We start from the raw sequence: 18,486 nt of genomic DNA on the forward strand, positions 1-18,486 counted from the left end.
GATATAAAACATCGAATAAAATATAAGATGATAATCTAGATATAACGTTAATTTAGATTATCTCGGCGGTTAAATATGAAAATTAATAAGTTCCCTCTTTACATAAATCGGAGCGTTCTCTAATTGGATGCCTCTGTAATATTTATCTGGAATAATATTCGATATTTAAGCTTTTAAAAACAATCACCAATATAACGTTTCTCCGTTTAAGAATCGATTTTTCTCATCATTGTGTTTCCCGTTTCCTGTACGGTTAATCACCCGGCGTATCCTCGAGGGAAGAACGCGTTTCACGCGTAAAATTTCACAAATTCGAAACTAGAAACGTCACACGAGCGTGAAGGCTCGCGCGCGTCAACGGTGACAAGAAAAAGCGGGCCGCAGGGCATCGCAAAGAGGATGTATCCCGGCGTGAAAGCGATGGCATTCCATCGGGAGAAATAGATCGAACCACGGGAAACGGACTCGTTAGCGACCAACGAATCTCGTCCGGCGTATGATTGCTTTCTCATGCCGGTCACCGCTGGCTACCGTTTGACTCGACGATTTACGAACTCCACTTTCTCCGTTCCAACGACGTTATCCAACGTAACCTGGCGTCAAAGCTAAACATCCAACTCTGATCGATCCGAACAACCTACTACGCGTTATGTCACTCGCTATTCGCAAATTGAACCGGTTGAACTCAAAGAACGGAAAGTTTCTAGTAGTTTGTTCGTTCATCATTGTAATCTAGAGGACATAATCCTTTAAAGAGACGTGAGAGAACGTTGAAAGGTATACGTAATTCAAATGGATATTGAATTGAAGAAATTGAATTTTACTATACGTAATTGAAGATTTTCGTTAGAATACTTACAATTAAATAGAACCGAACGAAACAATTCTTCGTTGATTCCAATAATTCCTAACACGTCAATAATCTTCTAATAATTTCTCAGTATCTCGTTCTTCGATAAATAGCCTAATATTTCTGAGCAGGGGTGTACATCGCAATTTACCAGTTTTTAGATATCAAAACGCGACGAGAAACCTGGACTGCAGGCCAGAGACAGAAGGATGGTGTTCAAGGTGAAAGGCTGAGGAAGTTGAGCTCCAATTAAATTGTATCTCCTTTAAGAGGGCCGCTGCCGTTACAGATAGCCCGCGTGCCGCTTGTTTAAGGCAGAACGCGAGCGAGAGCTCGCGGGTACAGCTCTCCCCCGCGTGTAAGAGAGCGAGCACACGAACGAACACACCGGCTACCGCAACCGGAGGAGAACAAGCTTATGAAGCAGCGCCAGTTTTTGCCCCGTCCGCAACGTTATGGGACTAATTTATTAACTACCCGATCGAGCATCACGGAACCGTTCCACCATCGGCTGCCTTCGGCCTTCGTACGCGTACAGGCTAAGCCACTCGCAAGAAACTCGCGTAATCTTCCTTCCAATCTTCGTGAAACGCAAGCCGTTTGATTCGCCAACGTTTCATCACGCCACTTTCTTGCCCAGCCTAGAACCATCGTCTCAAGGGTTTCAAGACTGATTTCACGGTAATTTCAAGGGGATCTTAATCGATTGGACGCTACGCTTTTGGAAGCGGATGGTGAGTGTTACATATTGGACTTCATGCATCATTGCTTTGGAATCTTGAGAAAGTCTTCTAATTTTGTTTTTGATGATCTAGGTGGTCTTGATACGTTTGTTACAGCGAGACGTTTCCTTTACTTCGAGGAGGGTATCGAATGACAATGTTGATTAGAGCAATTGATTCCGTTTAGGCTAAGTTTCGCGAAAAAAATTGTAACATTTTTGATATTATAGCTGAATGTAAATAGAGCGAATCAAGAATAACGTTTTATCTCTTCGCGATATCTCTGATACGCCGCGGGGTGTCAAACTTTCCCGTGTCAAAGTGATACAAAAATGTTATTCGACATCAGAAATTGAAATATCTCGTATTATTAACGAAACTTGTCGTATCTCGATTTTGGTATAACGCAAATTGTTTTCTTTTTAGCTGTTGTGTACAAAAATCTTCGAAATTCAGTAAAACGTAGAAGATCAAAGAAACGTCAAAAACACTTCCTATCCCAGCAATCTTACTGCTACAAGCTTTCGCCTAACTTTCCTCGGTCCTTGCCACAGGCAAAGACGCGATTTCTCAATAAGTTATTAGTTGCCGCGTTGAGATAAGTACCTCGTTGACAAACTGAATTGCAAGATCGAGGAAGTACGAAGGCAAGCAGACGGAAACAAGCGCATCCTTGGTATAGCCATGGACGTAGGCCAGGCCCCGTGATAGGATGACAAGCCTCGCGGCGTATCTTATCGCGATCTCCCATCGAATCGATACGATAGGAGGGAGGGGGGTCCATGCGTAGTTAAGCGTTTTACGTTGGCGAGACTGTCCACGCGCGTTACCAGTTACTCCCTCCCCCCGCCACGTTTCTAACTAGCTATTAGAAATTGGTCGCAGTTTTTACGCGCGCGGATTCAACGCGACCCGCCTCGTTGTCCGCTCGATCGCGCTTACGTAAATAAAACAAAAATTCCCCGCCGCGTTTCCTCGCTTTCCTATTCATTATGTAAAAGCGGCCCGTTTGGAAAATAACACTTGCTTCATTTATCTTCTATTCCCGCTGCTCCCCTCGCTTCCCGGCGCGGCGTTGCTCGCGCGGATGCAGGAAGAGGAGAAAGGCTCTCTCGGACCCGAGAGATTGAATCTTCCACGAACAATGAGCCGCTGTGATACGCGTAAGCGATGCCAACGCAGATACCGCCCGTTTCTCGCAGCGAAAGAAGAGGCAAAAGGAAACGCGAAGCTATCAACTTTTCTTCGATTTCTTCGCAGCTCGACACTCGCAGGTGATTCTAGCTAGATTAGGTTCGTGGCTCAAGCGGTTATCCAAAGGATAACAAACGGGCCTGATAGTCATTGGAGTACTTGTCATTCTTATTCGAAAATCGGTTTAAAGATTGAGCGGTAGGATGTTTTGATACACACATTGTCTCAAAATTCTGTAAGTTTCGAAGAAATGAATATCCAAGCTTCTGCTGTTCGACAGATTTTCCAAGTTCCCGTCGAAGAAGCATCGGCGAACAACGAACGGTAGCTGGAAAGCGAGGAAGGCTCATTGTCTCTCGCATGGAGGTCGGTCCTCGTTTGGTAGCCAGCAAGTAGGTAGGTAGGTAATGTAACCAGTCGCATACGTAACCGATTGGTTGCGGGTTAAGTAGCTGGTAGCAGCACGCGGATACTGTCTCCGCGGTATCGATATATCACGCGGTGCGAGGCGGTCGAGCCTCGAGCGTGTCGTCGATCCCGCGAGCACGAGTCTCGCTTTACCTGTGCAGGCGAAAACTCGCATACCAATAAGCTGCGCGTGAACCACGTACGCGTTAGCCCTGTTCAACGAAACCTTAAAATTCCTCATGGCCTGATGCCCGTGCGTTCGCCGGTGACAAATGGTTCATGATGAAAAGATTTCTGCACGGTAGCATTTTAGTAGGTCTTTCATGACGAGTTCATATTCGATAACGAAACCGTATTGAACGAGGTCAGAGTTAGGAAAGGGAACGAACATTTGACGAGTATTTGTGAAATGTATCGTTTAATGATTTCGAACGATAACGATGAGAATCTCGAAGGAGTAGGATATTTCGATTTTTGGAAAACCGTAGATAAGATACACATAAGTCAATTCTAACTGGGCTAACTCTGTCTTAAACGAAAGGATCATAGACTATGACGAATTTTACACACATTGTATAGCACCTCTCTCTGTCTTAACGAAGCCGAGCTTTCCACCGCCGTATCCAATATGGGGGATATCGATGACAGAAGATCGTGGAAATAGCCTTAATTTAATCGAACGGGAATAATAGGAGCGCATTGGGCGGTTGTTGGAACGAGACGATCGAGAGAAACCAAGCGATCGCGTGGCGTGGGCCGTCGTTTCTGCTCCCGGCGCAGATCTTCCAGATTCAATGGCGAAAGATCGCCGGATAGCCACAACAGAGACCTACATACATGTACACCCATTGGTGGTTTACACGAGGAACCTAGAACCTGGCTATGACTATCGTAGTCCCAAGTCGAAACCCGCAGCCTTCAATCATTGTCAATCAGTTCGGACGAGGCACCGTTACGGTGTCTTCGATGCACTCGTCCCGTGCTATCTGGCTACACCTACCTACTGCTATTCTTCGCCGACATTCCAGCCTTTACCTTACAGTCCCGTTTTCCACCAGCTTCGTCAATCTGTGCACACCCTTCGACTATGTGGACGCAGGTCCATCTTGGTCCTGGCTACCTAACACAACCTTTCGATCAAATTGACTAGACTGGACGTCCTGAATTTAAGAAGCGAACGTTGGATCTACTCTTTGTTTGGAGATGATTGGATCTGAGAGGTCTCGTTGAAACGAACACTAAGCTAACGAAAACGATTGATCAACTTCTAGAGAATGAAAAAGTGCGCCCTAAAAGACCTAAAGACGCTCAAAATCTGTCGTTGTGGCGAGATCAAGAACCGTATCGACATGTCATCGAGGTTAACGCGAGACAGTTATCGCGTTAAAACTGCCAAGCTGGTTAACAAGACATTCTGCTCGAGAGAATGGAACTGGAATCGTATTTCATCGCTAACTCGAGACGCGATTTCACATGCAACGGGAACGTCGCCGAAGAAACAATACCGAAGGTGAACAGAAAGAGAATCGAGAACGAGTGGATGATTGAAACGGACCGACCCACCACTGACCCCCGTCGTTTCTTTCGCGATCGTAGTCTCCCAAGTACGCTCGATAAGCGTCTCGGCTGTAACTTGATGTTGCGATACGAACGGAAATAAATGTCGCGGGGTTCTCTCGGCCCCGTACACCTGTGCGACCGTTCGCCAGTCCGCGTTTATCTGCAGGGCTCGACCCACCCACGCGAATTCCTGCCCTTCGAATATCGAGCCAAGCACTATGCACGTTTCTAGCTCTCTCTCTCTTTCTCCCTCTCTCTCTCTCTCTCTCTCTCTCTCTCTCTGTCTCTCTTTCTCTCTGCTGCTGCAGCGTAGTCACAGGCTCGCTGGTGATTCCTCGGTGAAACGTTCTTCCAGCAGAAACAACCGTTACGATAGCTCCAAAACTGGACGTGGGATTTCGAAGTGAAGCATCTGAATTGTATTTTTGTTTCAAATGAATTGCAGAAATATTAAGTTATGGAAATATTTCGAGGTCGTCGTATAAATTCTCGAATTTTACTACCTGAATACATGATTAGGGTTCAACTTCTTAAAAAAAAGACTACCTCTCTAAGCTTATTTATTGCAAACAGACGATATAAATAATGGTAAATTCCAACGTAAATGTTAAAAGATATTTGTAATATCCATATCTTCCTGTTCATTTTGGTTGACGAAGTTGGACAGCACGATTTCAGGAAGTATCTCTACTACTACATCCTCCATCCAACCGTCGATTAAGTTTAGCCAAGGTATCGAAAGAAGTACCACGAGCAGCAACCAACCGCCTATAAATCAATTTTTCTCCGCTTCAATTTCCCAAAACGAAAATCTCTGAGCCAGTTAAGAGCCTGAAAAGCCGCGAAATGATATTTACGAGCGTGTTCTCCAGTAGAACGTGAAGGGCGAGTCCAGAGCCGTTCTTAGTCCGGGCGTCCCTTTTCCGTATACGGTTCGAAATGGTCGTTACTTGGCAAGAAATTATTGCTATTACGGACGAAGCACACGCGCGTAACCTTGTTATCGGCTTGGTTGATACGGCGATTACGGATGCGTCGCGTGGTGGCGAGGCACCGTGTACCTACGTACACCAGCTCGTACACGGAAAATCACTAGTCACACTCGCGTAAGAGAGAAAAAGAGAAAGAAGCAGCGTCTAGGCTAGTTTAATTGGATACAAGCTCGGGTGTAACGAGCTCTATCGAATTACTTGTCCGGTAGGTAATTCACTCGGCGCAACATTCGACAACCTTTCGCTCCGCGAAGCCGGTCGTCGTTTAACGACGGATAATTCCTGTTTCGTCCCGTATACATCGTGCAGGATGTTTATTGATCGAAACGACGCTGGCAAATTGCGCTGATGTACCGCCTCTCGGACGCTTTCGTCGCTCGCGAGCTACCTATTCCAGTTTTTCCAAGGGACTGCTCCATGTTGCATCGAACTTTCTACCAGGATAATTCTTCTAGGGTGAGTAATTACACCGTACGACAGTGGGAGGGATTTATTAAGTTCCTGCAGGTAGTTGTTAAGGTAAGTCAAGTTCGCGAACAGTCATACTCGATCTAGCAAATTCATTCTTTACGGTCTGAGGCTACATTCCAGATTTCAATGTAGTTGGTTTTTATATGTTAAATTCGAACGTTTACGGTCGTTCCGTTAATTAGCAAAATTCTACGATTCTTGAACCCTGATTGCTCCTCGATCGAAGAGCTTTAAAAGGCAATCTACTAATCGCAACGAAGACAACGCGACCGAAATGGCTAGCTAGAAGACAAGTCCCGAATCGTGACGGAAGAGTCGACTGGTCTGCGGACAAATTTCCAGATCGACAGTACCGGATGTGATTGCGCGCGGACAAAGGCCACAGCTCGCCTATATTAGGTAGAACGCGTCGGTTAGCTTCTCTGCCTACCTACTTTCAGAAATTCTGCGCTAACGAGCGAGCAGAGCTCCGCTCGCGTCGCTCCGCTTTCCACCGTGGACATCGCTGCCCCATATCTGCCAAATTGTCGTGAGCCAGCGCGTCGTTTTCTTTATTGGTCTTCTCCTTAGAATTTATCGAGTACCGCTCGCCGTGCCTTCCATTGTGTAGAAATTTCCCTCGTACTCGCTTCACGTCGTAATAAGAGTTAGTTTTCGGAAATTCCTCGTTCAGGCTTCAGGGTAGAACGATGGACTCGTAGCTGTAATCTTATCAAGTTCTTACTATTGGGTCGAGGTACTCTCTTCGATAATTGACAGTTCGTTTCAAACACAGTCAACCTATTTTTACTCGCGACAGGCTTGGTCTGCGAACAGAGTCGACGTTACTTTCTTCTAACTTCTCTAAATTTATTTGAAGCTTAATTCCGCAACCATTCCGAACACGAACACTGTCTTGTTTGACTCTTAATAAACTATAACGTTGTAAGGTTAAAGTACATTTTTCGATAAAACACAACGGCTTTGATTTTGATGACACCGCGAGACTGTGCAGAAACCTCGGATCTCCGATTACAAACTCGTATATCACTAACATTCTATATCATCATACCTTTAAACACAGTTCAACTCCATCATCAGAAATTCATTTCTCCGATCAAACACAATTCAGGTCGGTCGAATCAATCAGTCAAAGTTCTCAGCGCCAATTATCGACCTTCCAAACGTTATTCATCAAACCCATCTTCCCCTCGAGTCATCTCGAATCAGAGCGTTCCTCCGCCGAGTAGAAGCGGTTTGGTGTCACGAGATTAGGTTATTTCGCCACGTGCTCGACCGTTACCCCAAGCCGAGAACTGTCCCTATTTCACTGCGAGTTTTAATTAACGTTTACGAACCGTACAGCGGGAGATTTCGAGATCGGTGGTTAGGCGGAGGCTTTTGCGAACGCCCTCTCGAGACACTTTGTGCCACTGGCGTGGCTCTCCGCGTAAATAAATTAACCTCGGTGAAGGCACGTGCTTCGACGCGCTGACAACCCTCGTCGCACGAGATTCGAGACAGGCCGGTTACCCGCAACTACAAGTGTTATTAGCGACGATCGACCGGCAAGGGTTGCCTTTCTTCTCGACGACCACTCCTCGCTCGACAATTCTTGCCGGTTTAATTGAATTTCTAAGCGTTAGCGCTGAACTGTCTCTTGGAATGTCTCGCGTACCTAGTCTTGAGTACCTTTGCGACGGCGTTACTTGGTTAATCTGCCGTTATATCACATTCACGCCAGCCGACTTGTGTCATTGGAGACAAACTTCGGAAGATTAAGTAACTACGTATGTACCAGGTCAAAGGAAAAGTCGCGATTTTTCTGAAAAATTTAATTTTAAGTTTAATTTTGGTAGATTCTAAGTCATTTTCGATCCTATCGTTTCCCGTTTAATTTCTCGCCTCAATTTTCTGTTGAAATTATAAATATTAAAAGCGTAAAATGTTAAGCATCTTTTTTTTCAACCGGTACCGAGATTACGATAAGAAAAAATTCGTAGATCATAGCAGAGGCAAAGGACACTGATCGGAAACTCTGCTATCTTCGCGTGTTCTCCAGCTATCAAAGAAACAACCGCCGAACAAAAAGATGAATTTCTCGATGCGCGCTTTCATCGCCGATTAAATCGGTCACCGGTTATATAAATAGAAGGCCGTGTCATCCGGACGATAAGTCGGATTTCGCAATTGGTCGCGAAGTGGATCCGGTCGCGACCATACTTGGACATAGCCATCTATGAGACTGATTACTTTAATCGCTTCGAGGAACAATCCGTCCGTTGAGCCGCATTCCCGCCGCTCTTTCACCTTTCCTGCCTCGCGGACGATCCAGTTTCACGGACGAACCTCGTACATTCGCTAGCGACTACGCGAAAAGAGGAAATAAACTCACCGTTTCGGAGGCGACAGACTTCACTTCCGCCAGAAGGGACGCGGCTGGTGACAGATAAGTCCTGAGGAAGTTCTCCAAGTTGCCGTGATAAGCGCACACCAGGATGTCCCGGGCCTGTCTTATCAGCAGATTGATAACACCATCGCCGTAAATCGGTCCGAGCAAGTTCCGGACCAACGATGCGACATCTCCGCGACCCTGCAACAGAGCGGTCCTTTCATGAGCCTGTTTCCCGGAGAAACGTTACATATTACCGTGAAGTGACGTGGCTTGTTCGTATCTGGACAGGAATGAATTTCAAGGGTTGGGACGTGATAGAATGGCGACAGGTGGTGGAACGTGATGTAATGCGATGTGACGAGCGAGTCATTCGGAATTCAAATCGATCCACCGTGTACTTTATTAATTTTAGTGTCACAGCTACACGCGTGATCAGAATTTAAGTTTAGAAATTTGGCACGGGGAACAAGTTCGGTAGCGAATAACTGTTCCTTGTTCGCGGGATTCTTTTGGATGAAGGCCTAATCCAGGAACACGAAATTAATTTTAGAAAACAATTGATAATTGAATATACAATCCCCATTATCGCTAATGAACGGTATAATGGCTGGTAAAGGTCGAGATAGTTGCATTGTTAATATTCAGCACTTATCACGGACGCAGCAGCACAATGCGCGCGTTCTTATCTCCTTATTGTAGCCCCGTGATAAATGGACGAATACCAGATCATTATTATTATACCTGGTAGTAAGCTGGGGCAAACCAGATTAATTCCAACAGATAGTCGATAATTAACTACATTGTTGCCACTACATGTACGTCGATATACAATGAAATAGTGTCTGATTAAATCTGCTATGAAATCGGCCCAGTTATTCCTGCATAATATCATAACGATATCATAATATAATAATAGCGCAAAATAGGGTAAGGATATTACTACTGGCCATTACCTTACTATATTCGTAATGTAGAGATTTCACGTAATATATGGCGGCGTACATTCCTGAGTTACATAACACCTTCGGGTTTCCGCGTTCCCAGAAGCTTTTAACGCGCTGAGCCATGGTTCCGGAAACGGGAAGCGGTCGAAGAAGCCGAGGGGACAAGCGAGCTAACGGTTCCAAGTTCTCTTCCATATTGTTATGGAATCATGGCCTACGCCAGGAGAATCTGTTATCGACACCGATCTCCCCCAACGGTGAGAACAAACAAGGGGGAATAAATTGAATTTTATGGCAGCACCCGTCCACCACTTCCAATGAACTCTTGGAACTTGCTTTTGGGGAGGTATGTGCGTCAATTCGAGGAGCATCGCTGGACTCCGTTTCTTCTGCCTGTCTTTTGTGCTTTCGAGAGATGTACGCAAAGTGTATTGAAACGAGGGTGCTGATTTATCGAGGAACTTTTCGCTTTAATTCAAGCTGGCTATGTACTTTTGCTTATAGTCGCGCAGTTACGTGGTAAAATTTTACAGTCTCAAGAGTTGAATTCTAACACATTACGAACTAAACATTTTACGTACTAAACGAACCTAATTGTCAGCTACTCTTTCGTGTCAAATATTACACGTTAAATAAATCACTGTCAACCCTTCTTACTTTGTCGTTTATTTTAAGCATAAAATCTTGATCAAATTTCTTGACTGATATCTTCACGAAACACAGGGTACTTCGTCAACAGACTCTGACAATAAAATACAAATACACGAGATCTCTTCGTTCACCTATAACGTGTCAACTATTCAAACTCCATAAGAAACTGAAAGAAAAAAAGGTCCATCTTCGTAAAAACCAACGACAGAGAACGATTCTCCTTAGTATTTACACAAATCACCAGCAGACGTAAACGCGTTTATCCAAGATCCCTTCCTCCAATCCGCGTGGCCCTTCGCCTTCATCGATGCGAATCGAGGCGATCCAGTTCGTCTTTTTCGAGGAACGCAAAGTTGGTCGGCCCCTCGAGACCGTAAACCAGATACTTTCCAGCAAAATCGGCTGGTTGTTCGCAGAACGACGACGCAGCGGGGATCGGGACCCGGTGCTATCCGCTTACGAATCGCTCGGCCGGCGGGCGTCGGATGGCGAAGCGGACAAGTGGCATGCGTCGCCCCAGCGGCGATGTGGCTGCATTATATCGGCGTGCATCGTTACACCGGACTGCATAAACATCGCAGTTTAGCGGCCACTCGAGAAACCAGGGAACACCGCGATGTAACCATTATACGCGTACTCGATCGCCCACGTGTATCCGCCCTCATCCGCCTGGTCTCCGTGCTCGATGAGCGAAAATGCTACGAAACTTACGCGAGCTACGTGTGGAATGCGTCCGGTTGAGAGTTTAATGGGATATTTTTTGTTTGTCATTATGTTTCAGCTTGAGATTTTCAAATGATTTAGTCACAACTTTAAAAGGTAGCACATCACAAATTTGCAAATGGATAGTGTTGAACTTACAACTATTAAGAAAACGTTACTTATCTTCATTGCTGCTACTCCCCTTGCATTTTTTCGTGTCTCTTTTCATTCCTAGAATTTCTTTTCACACGCTCCTACGCTTGTCGTCTCAACCTTGTTTTTGTAAAGAAATAGCGTTACATAAAAAAATTGCAGATGAGGTAGTCGAGTATAAATACGGCATCGGACTTTACAAGCTCGAATAAAGTAATAGCGACATATTCTCGTGGATTTCGCAAACAAAAGCATAAACTAGGTAGAACAAATACATTCCTTTCTCTGAAAACAGCGATCTAACAAGATCAAACAGTTTAAGAAAAGAATCTAAATCACCCTCGACAATCGCTATTCGCTCGCTTGGATCGCCGCTCGAGTGACAGCCACTTCAATTTGTAATGTCCCGATTACATGGTTCGAGCAACTGTTGTCGATCTCATAAACGAGTAGTATAAATCAGCTATTGTCTCGCTGGATCGATAATGCCGAGTATCGATAATTTTCGTGGTGGAACGGGAGTCCGACCCTCAGGATACGACGATATTCGAATAATAGGGCCATTTCAGGGTTCGTCAATACCAATATTTGGTCAGTCGAAATTTATGGGAAAAGGGTAAGTCGACGGTGGATAAAAGACTCGTTAGGGAGTATGGTCTCGTCCCTATGGGGATTCCGGAGAATGGAAAGGGACGTGGAAGCCGAGGGTTCGCATAAATTAACCGTGGCTACAGCGCTAGCTGTTTTAATAGACCACCTTATGGAGGCATATTGTTTATTAATGCGTTTGCTCGCACGAACAGTCCGCTCTTGATTCACCGTAATGTATCTACACTTCCCTGTGATAATGTGATTTATGAAATGCTGGACTAAACACGCTTCGATGTTTAGAAGCACGTGGTGGGTTTTGAAGGCAGATGTATCATTAATAAATTAGATTTAAATATTCTAATGAGAGTTAGGTGGGAAGTTCGTTGGGAATTTACATACGAGTTTCGAAGATTCTATATTTAATGATCTTATTGATAAACTGCAGCTATACTCACTAATAACACGATAAGATCGACAAATCTAGCACAAAAGTTCAACAAGGATCGCTATCATAAACAGCTAGAACAAATGAAAATATTTTTTCCAGAAATTCTAAAATTTGTCTCATTTAAAAACTTCCTCATTCCCTAATTTCAACCAAACCTAAATTGTAGATACACAATACTTCCAAACGAGAGCTCTCTACCAAAACAATGCCAAATTAATCAACCTCCAAGCAAACATTCGATAAAGCCCGACAATTTAACCTGGCATAACGAAATCAAAGATACTTCAAACGAATTTCAGTGGCCGTTTCCCTTACCAACTCGCCCCACCAAACATCAATCGGATCAACTACTACAAGAGCCTTCGATCGAATTCGCTCAAATCCCCGCAGCGAATGCATTCATTAAGCTACGTTGCAACGAAAAGAAAAAGAGAGAGAGAGGGAGAGTCATCGTAGGGTGAGAAGGGTAGAAAAAAGTATAATGCAAGAGAGAAAAATAGAGAAAGAGAGAGAGAGAGAGAGAGAGAGTCGAAATTGTCGGCGGTACAAAGCGGAGTGCCGGCATAGAAAGAACGCGAGGAGAATTGGGACGTCAGCATGCCAGCAACCCTGCCTTTTTCATGCGCCCGTCTCGCTGACAGCAAAGCTGGAACGATCGCGGAATTGAAATTGACCGAGAACGCCACGGGGTGGGCCTTGATTAGCCCCTTTGTTTAACCGGTCGCTTTGTTTAATCGCGTCCCGTTATAAGAGCCGCGAGTTCCTTTCACGCCCACCAATTTGCATTTCGTACGTACTCGCGAATTTCATGTTGCAGCACGGTCTGAGTTTTTGTGTATGATTGGGATTTTGTGGGAGATGGAGTCTCCCCCACTTGGGAGAAAGTGGGAGGAAAAGGGTGAACGTTGCGCGAGAGGGTAAACTTGCTCGAAAACCTTAGTCGACTCGGATCTAACGTTTATAAATACCGTTACTCCAGGGTATTTGCATATTTGCTTATTTTGAACAAGTTAAGTTAAATAATAAAATTAAAATAATAATTAAAAATAATAAGTTAAATGATAAAATTGATTTTATTGTTCAGTCGTTATTCTCGTACGTATAATAAAATCTTGTAAGACGACAAAATTGACGTTTGCTCGTACGATAGGAAGGCTGTGACTTTACGAATGATATTCGTAAGTTTCTCAGCAAATAATTCAAATTGACGGAAGCTAATACCTGTCATCCTCGATCACTATACGGTTTATCATGAACGTACACGATTCGAGTAACACCCACATACTGTTGCTACAAGCCAAAGGTGTTTCAAGAGAACAATTAATATCTACGCCTGGATCACGTTTTTCCATCGGCACCAATCGTTATTAATTCGTCGAACTGTCCGAGACAGCGTTCTGCTCGTGTAAACCAGTTTGTATCGAGCGACCACGTCAACCGGTGAACATTTGATTAGTACGTTCGAGCCGAACAGATATTCGAGGTGTACAGATTTCGCAATGATCTAATGTAATCCCGGGAGATTTGTCTTCACCGTGACACCGATCGCGGCTCGAAAACTCCGGTCATGGGAATCTATGGTGATCATAATGGAAACAATGAAACGTAACCGAGAGGAAGAAGAAGGAAAGAGAAAAAGAGAGAAGGAGACAGGCTGCAGGCAGAGAGCATAGAACACTTTTCTCGCGCGGGAATAATACAGATCGTGAAAACATTTGTTACACGATCTCCCTAACCAATCAGCCAGACGTCCAGTCCATTCTCCGCGATGCGTGTCTGCGGCATAGAATATAATTTAATACATTTATATAACTGACGGGTTATCACTCTCGCTGGCGTGTCTGACACTTCTTACGTGGCCGGTATTCGCGAGGGCTTGTGGCGAATTCGCACCAGTCTCTGCCTGCGATTCTCTCGCGGTCGATTCCCCTTGAGTCTGCGTGAAAATTCCTATTCTACTTCTCCGTAAGTACTTCGTTTCGTTCGCCTCACTGACTCGTCCTTTCAATGCTTCTACAAGATTTCGTGGTCGATTTGCAAAGATTCTTTAGCTGTCTCAACAGCAGAGAAATCAACATTTTGAAATCAGAAAAGCTGCTTCTTCGTTGCAGTTTTATGGAGAACGCTTTCCTACGTCTATGTATACGCTTCTCTATGTCTGCTACGTCTATGTATGCTACTATCTAATTTACCAAGATCTTACAATCGATAAATTTATATTATTATTAAAACTAAGTTTCCAATCACCGTTTGAAATCTACACCTCGTCGTGCGAACGAGGATCAAATCAAATTATCTTAAGTACAAACTTCACGACCGTGCTTCAAACGCTATCATACTTTCCCATGAATAGCAACAGTGTACCGCTAGGCCGAGACCCTGAACCGGACGATAGACACCGGGCAACGACAATCGAACCGAACAGATAACCATCGTGATAGAGAAGAAAACGCGAATCGATCGGTCGTTCTCGAAGATCGTGTTTGAGCAAAGTTCGTTAAAGGTATCGACGTTGCAAGCGTTGTGAGAAGTGGCAGGGACACTTTTGCAGCTCGATCCACTTACTTTCGCCGATATTTTCTCGTTCTCGTCTCGTTAAGAACTCTCCTAAGCGGCCAGCCGACTGTTTCACGATCGACCGACGCGACGGTGACGCGGCGTCGCTTCGTAATTATCGAAAAATCGAAACACGCGGAGAGAAAGAGTGGAGAGGCCGGTGTCGTTAATTAAATCGCCGCGGCGACCGAGAAAAGCCATCGGAAGCGGAGCCGCGAGCCAACTTCGAATGGTTGCACAATACACCAGAAGCGCTCGCGATATCCATCAATGCTGCGTTGTTTAGGATCAGGATAATGCAACGGACCACCGAGTCCGCGAGCCGAAGGAGAGAGTTTCTCGAGCGAGACAGAACGAACACAGGAGGAAAGGGGAAGAGGGACACGAGCGGGATGGAAACGCGCATTAATCAATCTCCGCACGTGGAAACCCGCGCTGGCCTGATGAAGTGCCTCTCGCTCGCTAGTCCGATAAGCTTCGTGAATTGTCGTTTTCTAACGCTGTGGCACGCACGTGAGATTCGTTAGACACGCGTTTCTTTTTCTTTCCGCTTTCGGCAGTAGGGAGGTAGGTGTCGTTATTTGATCGTTTGATGTAATCGCTACAAACTTACAAAGACGTAATTAATCGAAACATTAGAAAATAACAACTCTGAAAAAAATCATAAATTTTACCCTTAGCGGTAGACGCAGGGTATCAGAAGAACAGAGAACAGAGTTTAGAAGTGTGAAAAATTCATCGCAAAGATTGGTGCTAATCGAACGAAGTTCATCAACCTTTCCCGGATAGGACAACAACAGAGGCCGCAACAACTTTATATGTCAGTGTGATATTTGTATCTAAAATTGATCCCTTATCTCGGTTCCACGGCGAACACGGTCTTCCGTCGACGGAACAATGGCAGCCGCTTTCGAGAACGCAACAGGCCGACGCGCGGCGTGTTCGATCCCCGACGAGCAGACCGGAGCGCAATCGCAATAGCGACGACGACGACGACGACTCAATCCAACCAGCCCGGTGCATTCCAAGGATTTGTTTCTACTCAGATTACAACGGCAGATATCGACGACAACCGACCGATATTTCATGTTAGAAACGGCCACCAATGCCCGTCGTTAACTCACCGGTTTCCACGCTGCGGGGGTTGAGTGCAGAGGAAGTTACCTTCTTTCTGTTTCTAGAATTTTTATGATCTTTTATACGAGGGTGAAAAAAGATTACTGAAAGGAAAAACTACTAGGGAGATAAATAATCTACCTCCTCTTTGCGGGGGAAATATCTGTTGGATAGGGAGAATGAAACTTTCTATGAAAACTCGTATAATTTTATTAGAGTGGTGGATAACATAGCGTATGGGAAATATGTGACTTTCACTTCAAATTGTCACGTATTATTTATAGTAATATTCTTTAAAATGTTGTTGTCAACGTTATTTTATAGCTTCCCTGTCGATTCATTTTCTGCTGAAAAATCGATATGTCCCAACATTTGCATAACTTTCTCCAAATGCTACATTTACGTTTATACGAATAACTTCCACGAATATTTTCACCTACTAAGTACGAAAAAGTAGTTTATTACGATTTCGATAACAGAATTCAAGAACGAAGTTAATTAAAAAATTCGTTGGTCAATTACGAATTTGTAACGTCTCTGTTACAAATCTTGCAAATATTCCATACAGATTATGCCAAAGTAAAATTTATTCTTCTTTCGTGTCATCGACGATGATTGACAGCAAGACGAAACATAACGATTGGTATTAACCCATGGAAACGATATTTCGCATGCATCGGTCTAACGTCGGTCTATAAGTAGGTTCACTACGAGAAATCAAAATTAATGAAAACGACGTGAAACGTGGCAAGCAACCCTGAATCAGAAAAATTGTCGGAATACCGTGCAGCACTTCCTATTGCGACACCCCCGGTCAGCTGCCACGTCAATCTCCACCCTGTACCGATTTGATTGCGGTCGCGCAATTAATTCGCTGTCCCGCAAAAACGCTCGAAGCAACATTGTAGCAGAACGCAAGTCGAAGCCCACGGATCACCGATCCAGCAAAAATTTCTCCAGCCTCTATTACGTGCTCGGCGCACGTGACTCGTGCGATTGCGTTACTCGAGCAACGATGCAATGCAGCCACGCCAAACAGAAAGAGAAAGAGACAATCTCTCTGTGTAGACACGCTCGCGATATCGCTGACACCTCTCGACAACTACTCGAGAGAGAACGAGTCAGGGGTCGATTCGACGTTGACAAGAGAATTATGCCGGAATAAAGCGTTTTAAAGTCTAATTGAGTTTCTATGCGTGTAAACACGAAGAAAAAATGGTATAAGTTGTAACGAGGAATATGTAGAGTCACGCGGCAGTTGGAACGCAGATGCTGGATTATCGGTGGTGGATATCAAGAATCCGACTTTCGCGCGCCAACAGAACGGAGGAAAGAATTGGCTGTGCAGGTCGCGGCGACGGGTCACGGCTGCAGCACCCTGTATATAGGACGATGACGTCACCGCGGCTTACCTACCGGAGCAGAGTGTGTAAAATGCATCCGGTGGGTGTGTCGCTCCCATACCCTTTATGACTCCGCGCTGGCGCTACGAGCGACCAGCCCGCTCCTTACAAACGCCGCGCGGCTTTAACCGTCGCAGAGTCGCGCCGCGTCGCGTAAACGACCCGCCGCGAAAGGGAAGGTAATCGTAGCCGGCCGCCACCGCGATTCGCCATCCCGTTTTCACCGACGTTCCCAGCAGGAAATATCATAGTATTTCGAATTTCAAGCTTAGAACTTGGAATGTTTTATGATTTTTTGACGAGTTCTATCGTATGGCTCTGGACCATGCGCTACACACGGAATTTCCTAAAAAAGTTTTTCCAATGTGTTCGACCGTTTGCGGAGAGACGCGATCGCGAGGAAGCGCGCCAACGGGAATTTTAAATTTCCGTTACGATTAGATAATATACGCCACGAAATGATCGATCCCTTATTTCGTTTAGGATAGTAGAGGTGGTTGAACTGATTATAACACTAAAGTAACAGGTTACAATATACATTTTATTCCAACAACTTTATAGGCATAGACAGTTACGCTCGAAGCGTATATATAGGTAAATAGAAGACTGATCTTAAGGGTGGAAAACCAGTCAAGGGATGTTGACTGATCTAAAAATGGAAAATTTGTGAAATTAGGTGACGATGCTGTGGCGGAGGAAAGCTATTGATGGGTGTTCTAGCACATCGGATTCGTTGATGGCAATTTTGGCCAGGAAAGTGAGGGCAACAGTCATTGCTTCCAATTGGATAAGAAAAAGGTTGGTGGGCAAGGAAGGGTTCTAGCCGTCTCCGAGAGAAAGTTGCTAGAGGGAGACACCGTAGGTGGGAAAAACCAAATTTCTTGTACCTTCCCGGAGTGGACACTAAATACCAAGCAACACTTACAGTAAACAGATACATATTTGGTCTGAGGGACCTTAACTATGAGACTACCAAGATGGTGAATCCTTAAAATTGCTGAGGATACGCAATAAGGGTGTGTAGACATCTGGGCCTGGTTTGTGTAGATAGTCACCGAACGTAACACAATGCGTCACGAAAATTCACTTTGCGGAAGTTCAGAGAACTCGTACAATTTATTTAGAAACGAACTTGTGCTATCGTAAGCGAGATTTACAAGATCGTTTCTTATATGACGTAGCAAGAAATTCTGAAATGTAACATCGCCAGTATATGCCAAGGTATGTGCTACAGCCTGTGAAACGTTTTTATAAGAATCGAACAGATCGAAAAGCTCGCTACACGAGCCACGAAACAAATAAGGGAAAGTCGAATAACGCGGAGCAGGGGAACGAGTAATAATGGAAACGC

At 44.8% G+C, this 18,486-nt stretch overlaps 1 protein-coding gene across 4 annotated transcripts in view; it reads right to left on the reverse strand.

Moving 5' to 3' along the window:
• The window catches only part of LOC100651955, a 303,182-nt gene that overhangs the window by 227,724 nt on the left and 56,972 nt on the right, over positions 1-18,486 (reverse strand). For all 4 annotated transcript variants that reach the window (XM_048407710.1, XM_048407711.1, XM_048407709.1 and 1 more), the window contains exon 3: positions 8,572-8,769. In XM_048407710.1, the coding sequence (XP_048263667.1) occupies positions 8,572-8,769 (198 nt within the window). The remainder of the gene's footprint in view (positions 1-8,571; positions 8,770-18,486) is intronic.

This window comes from Bombus terrestris, chromosome 7 (genome assembly GCF_910591885.1).
Source record: "Bombus terrestris chromosome 7, iyBomTerr1.2, whole genome shotgun sequence".
In the NCBI taxonomy this organism is placed as follows: Eukaryota; Metazoa; Arthropoda; class Insecta; order Hymenoptera; family Apidae; genus Bombus; species Bombus terrestris.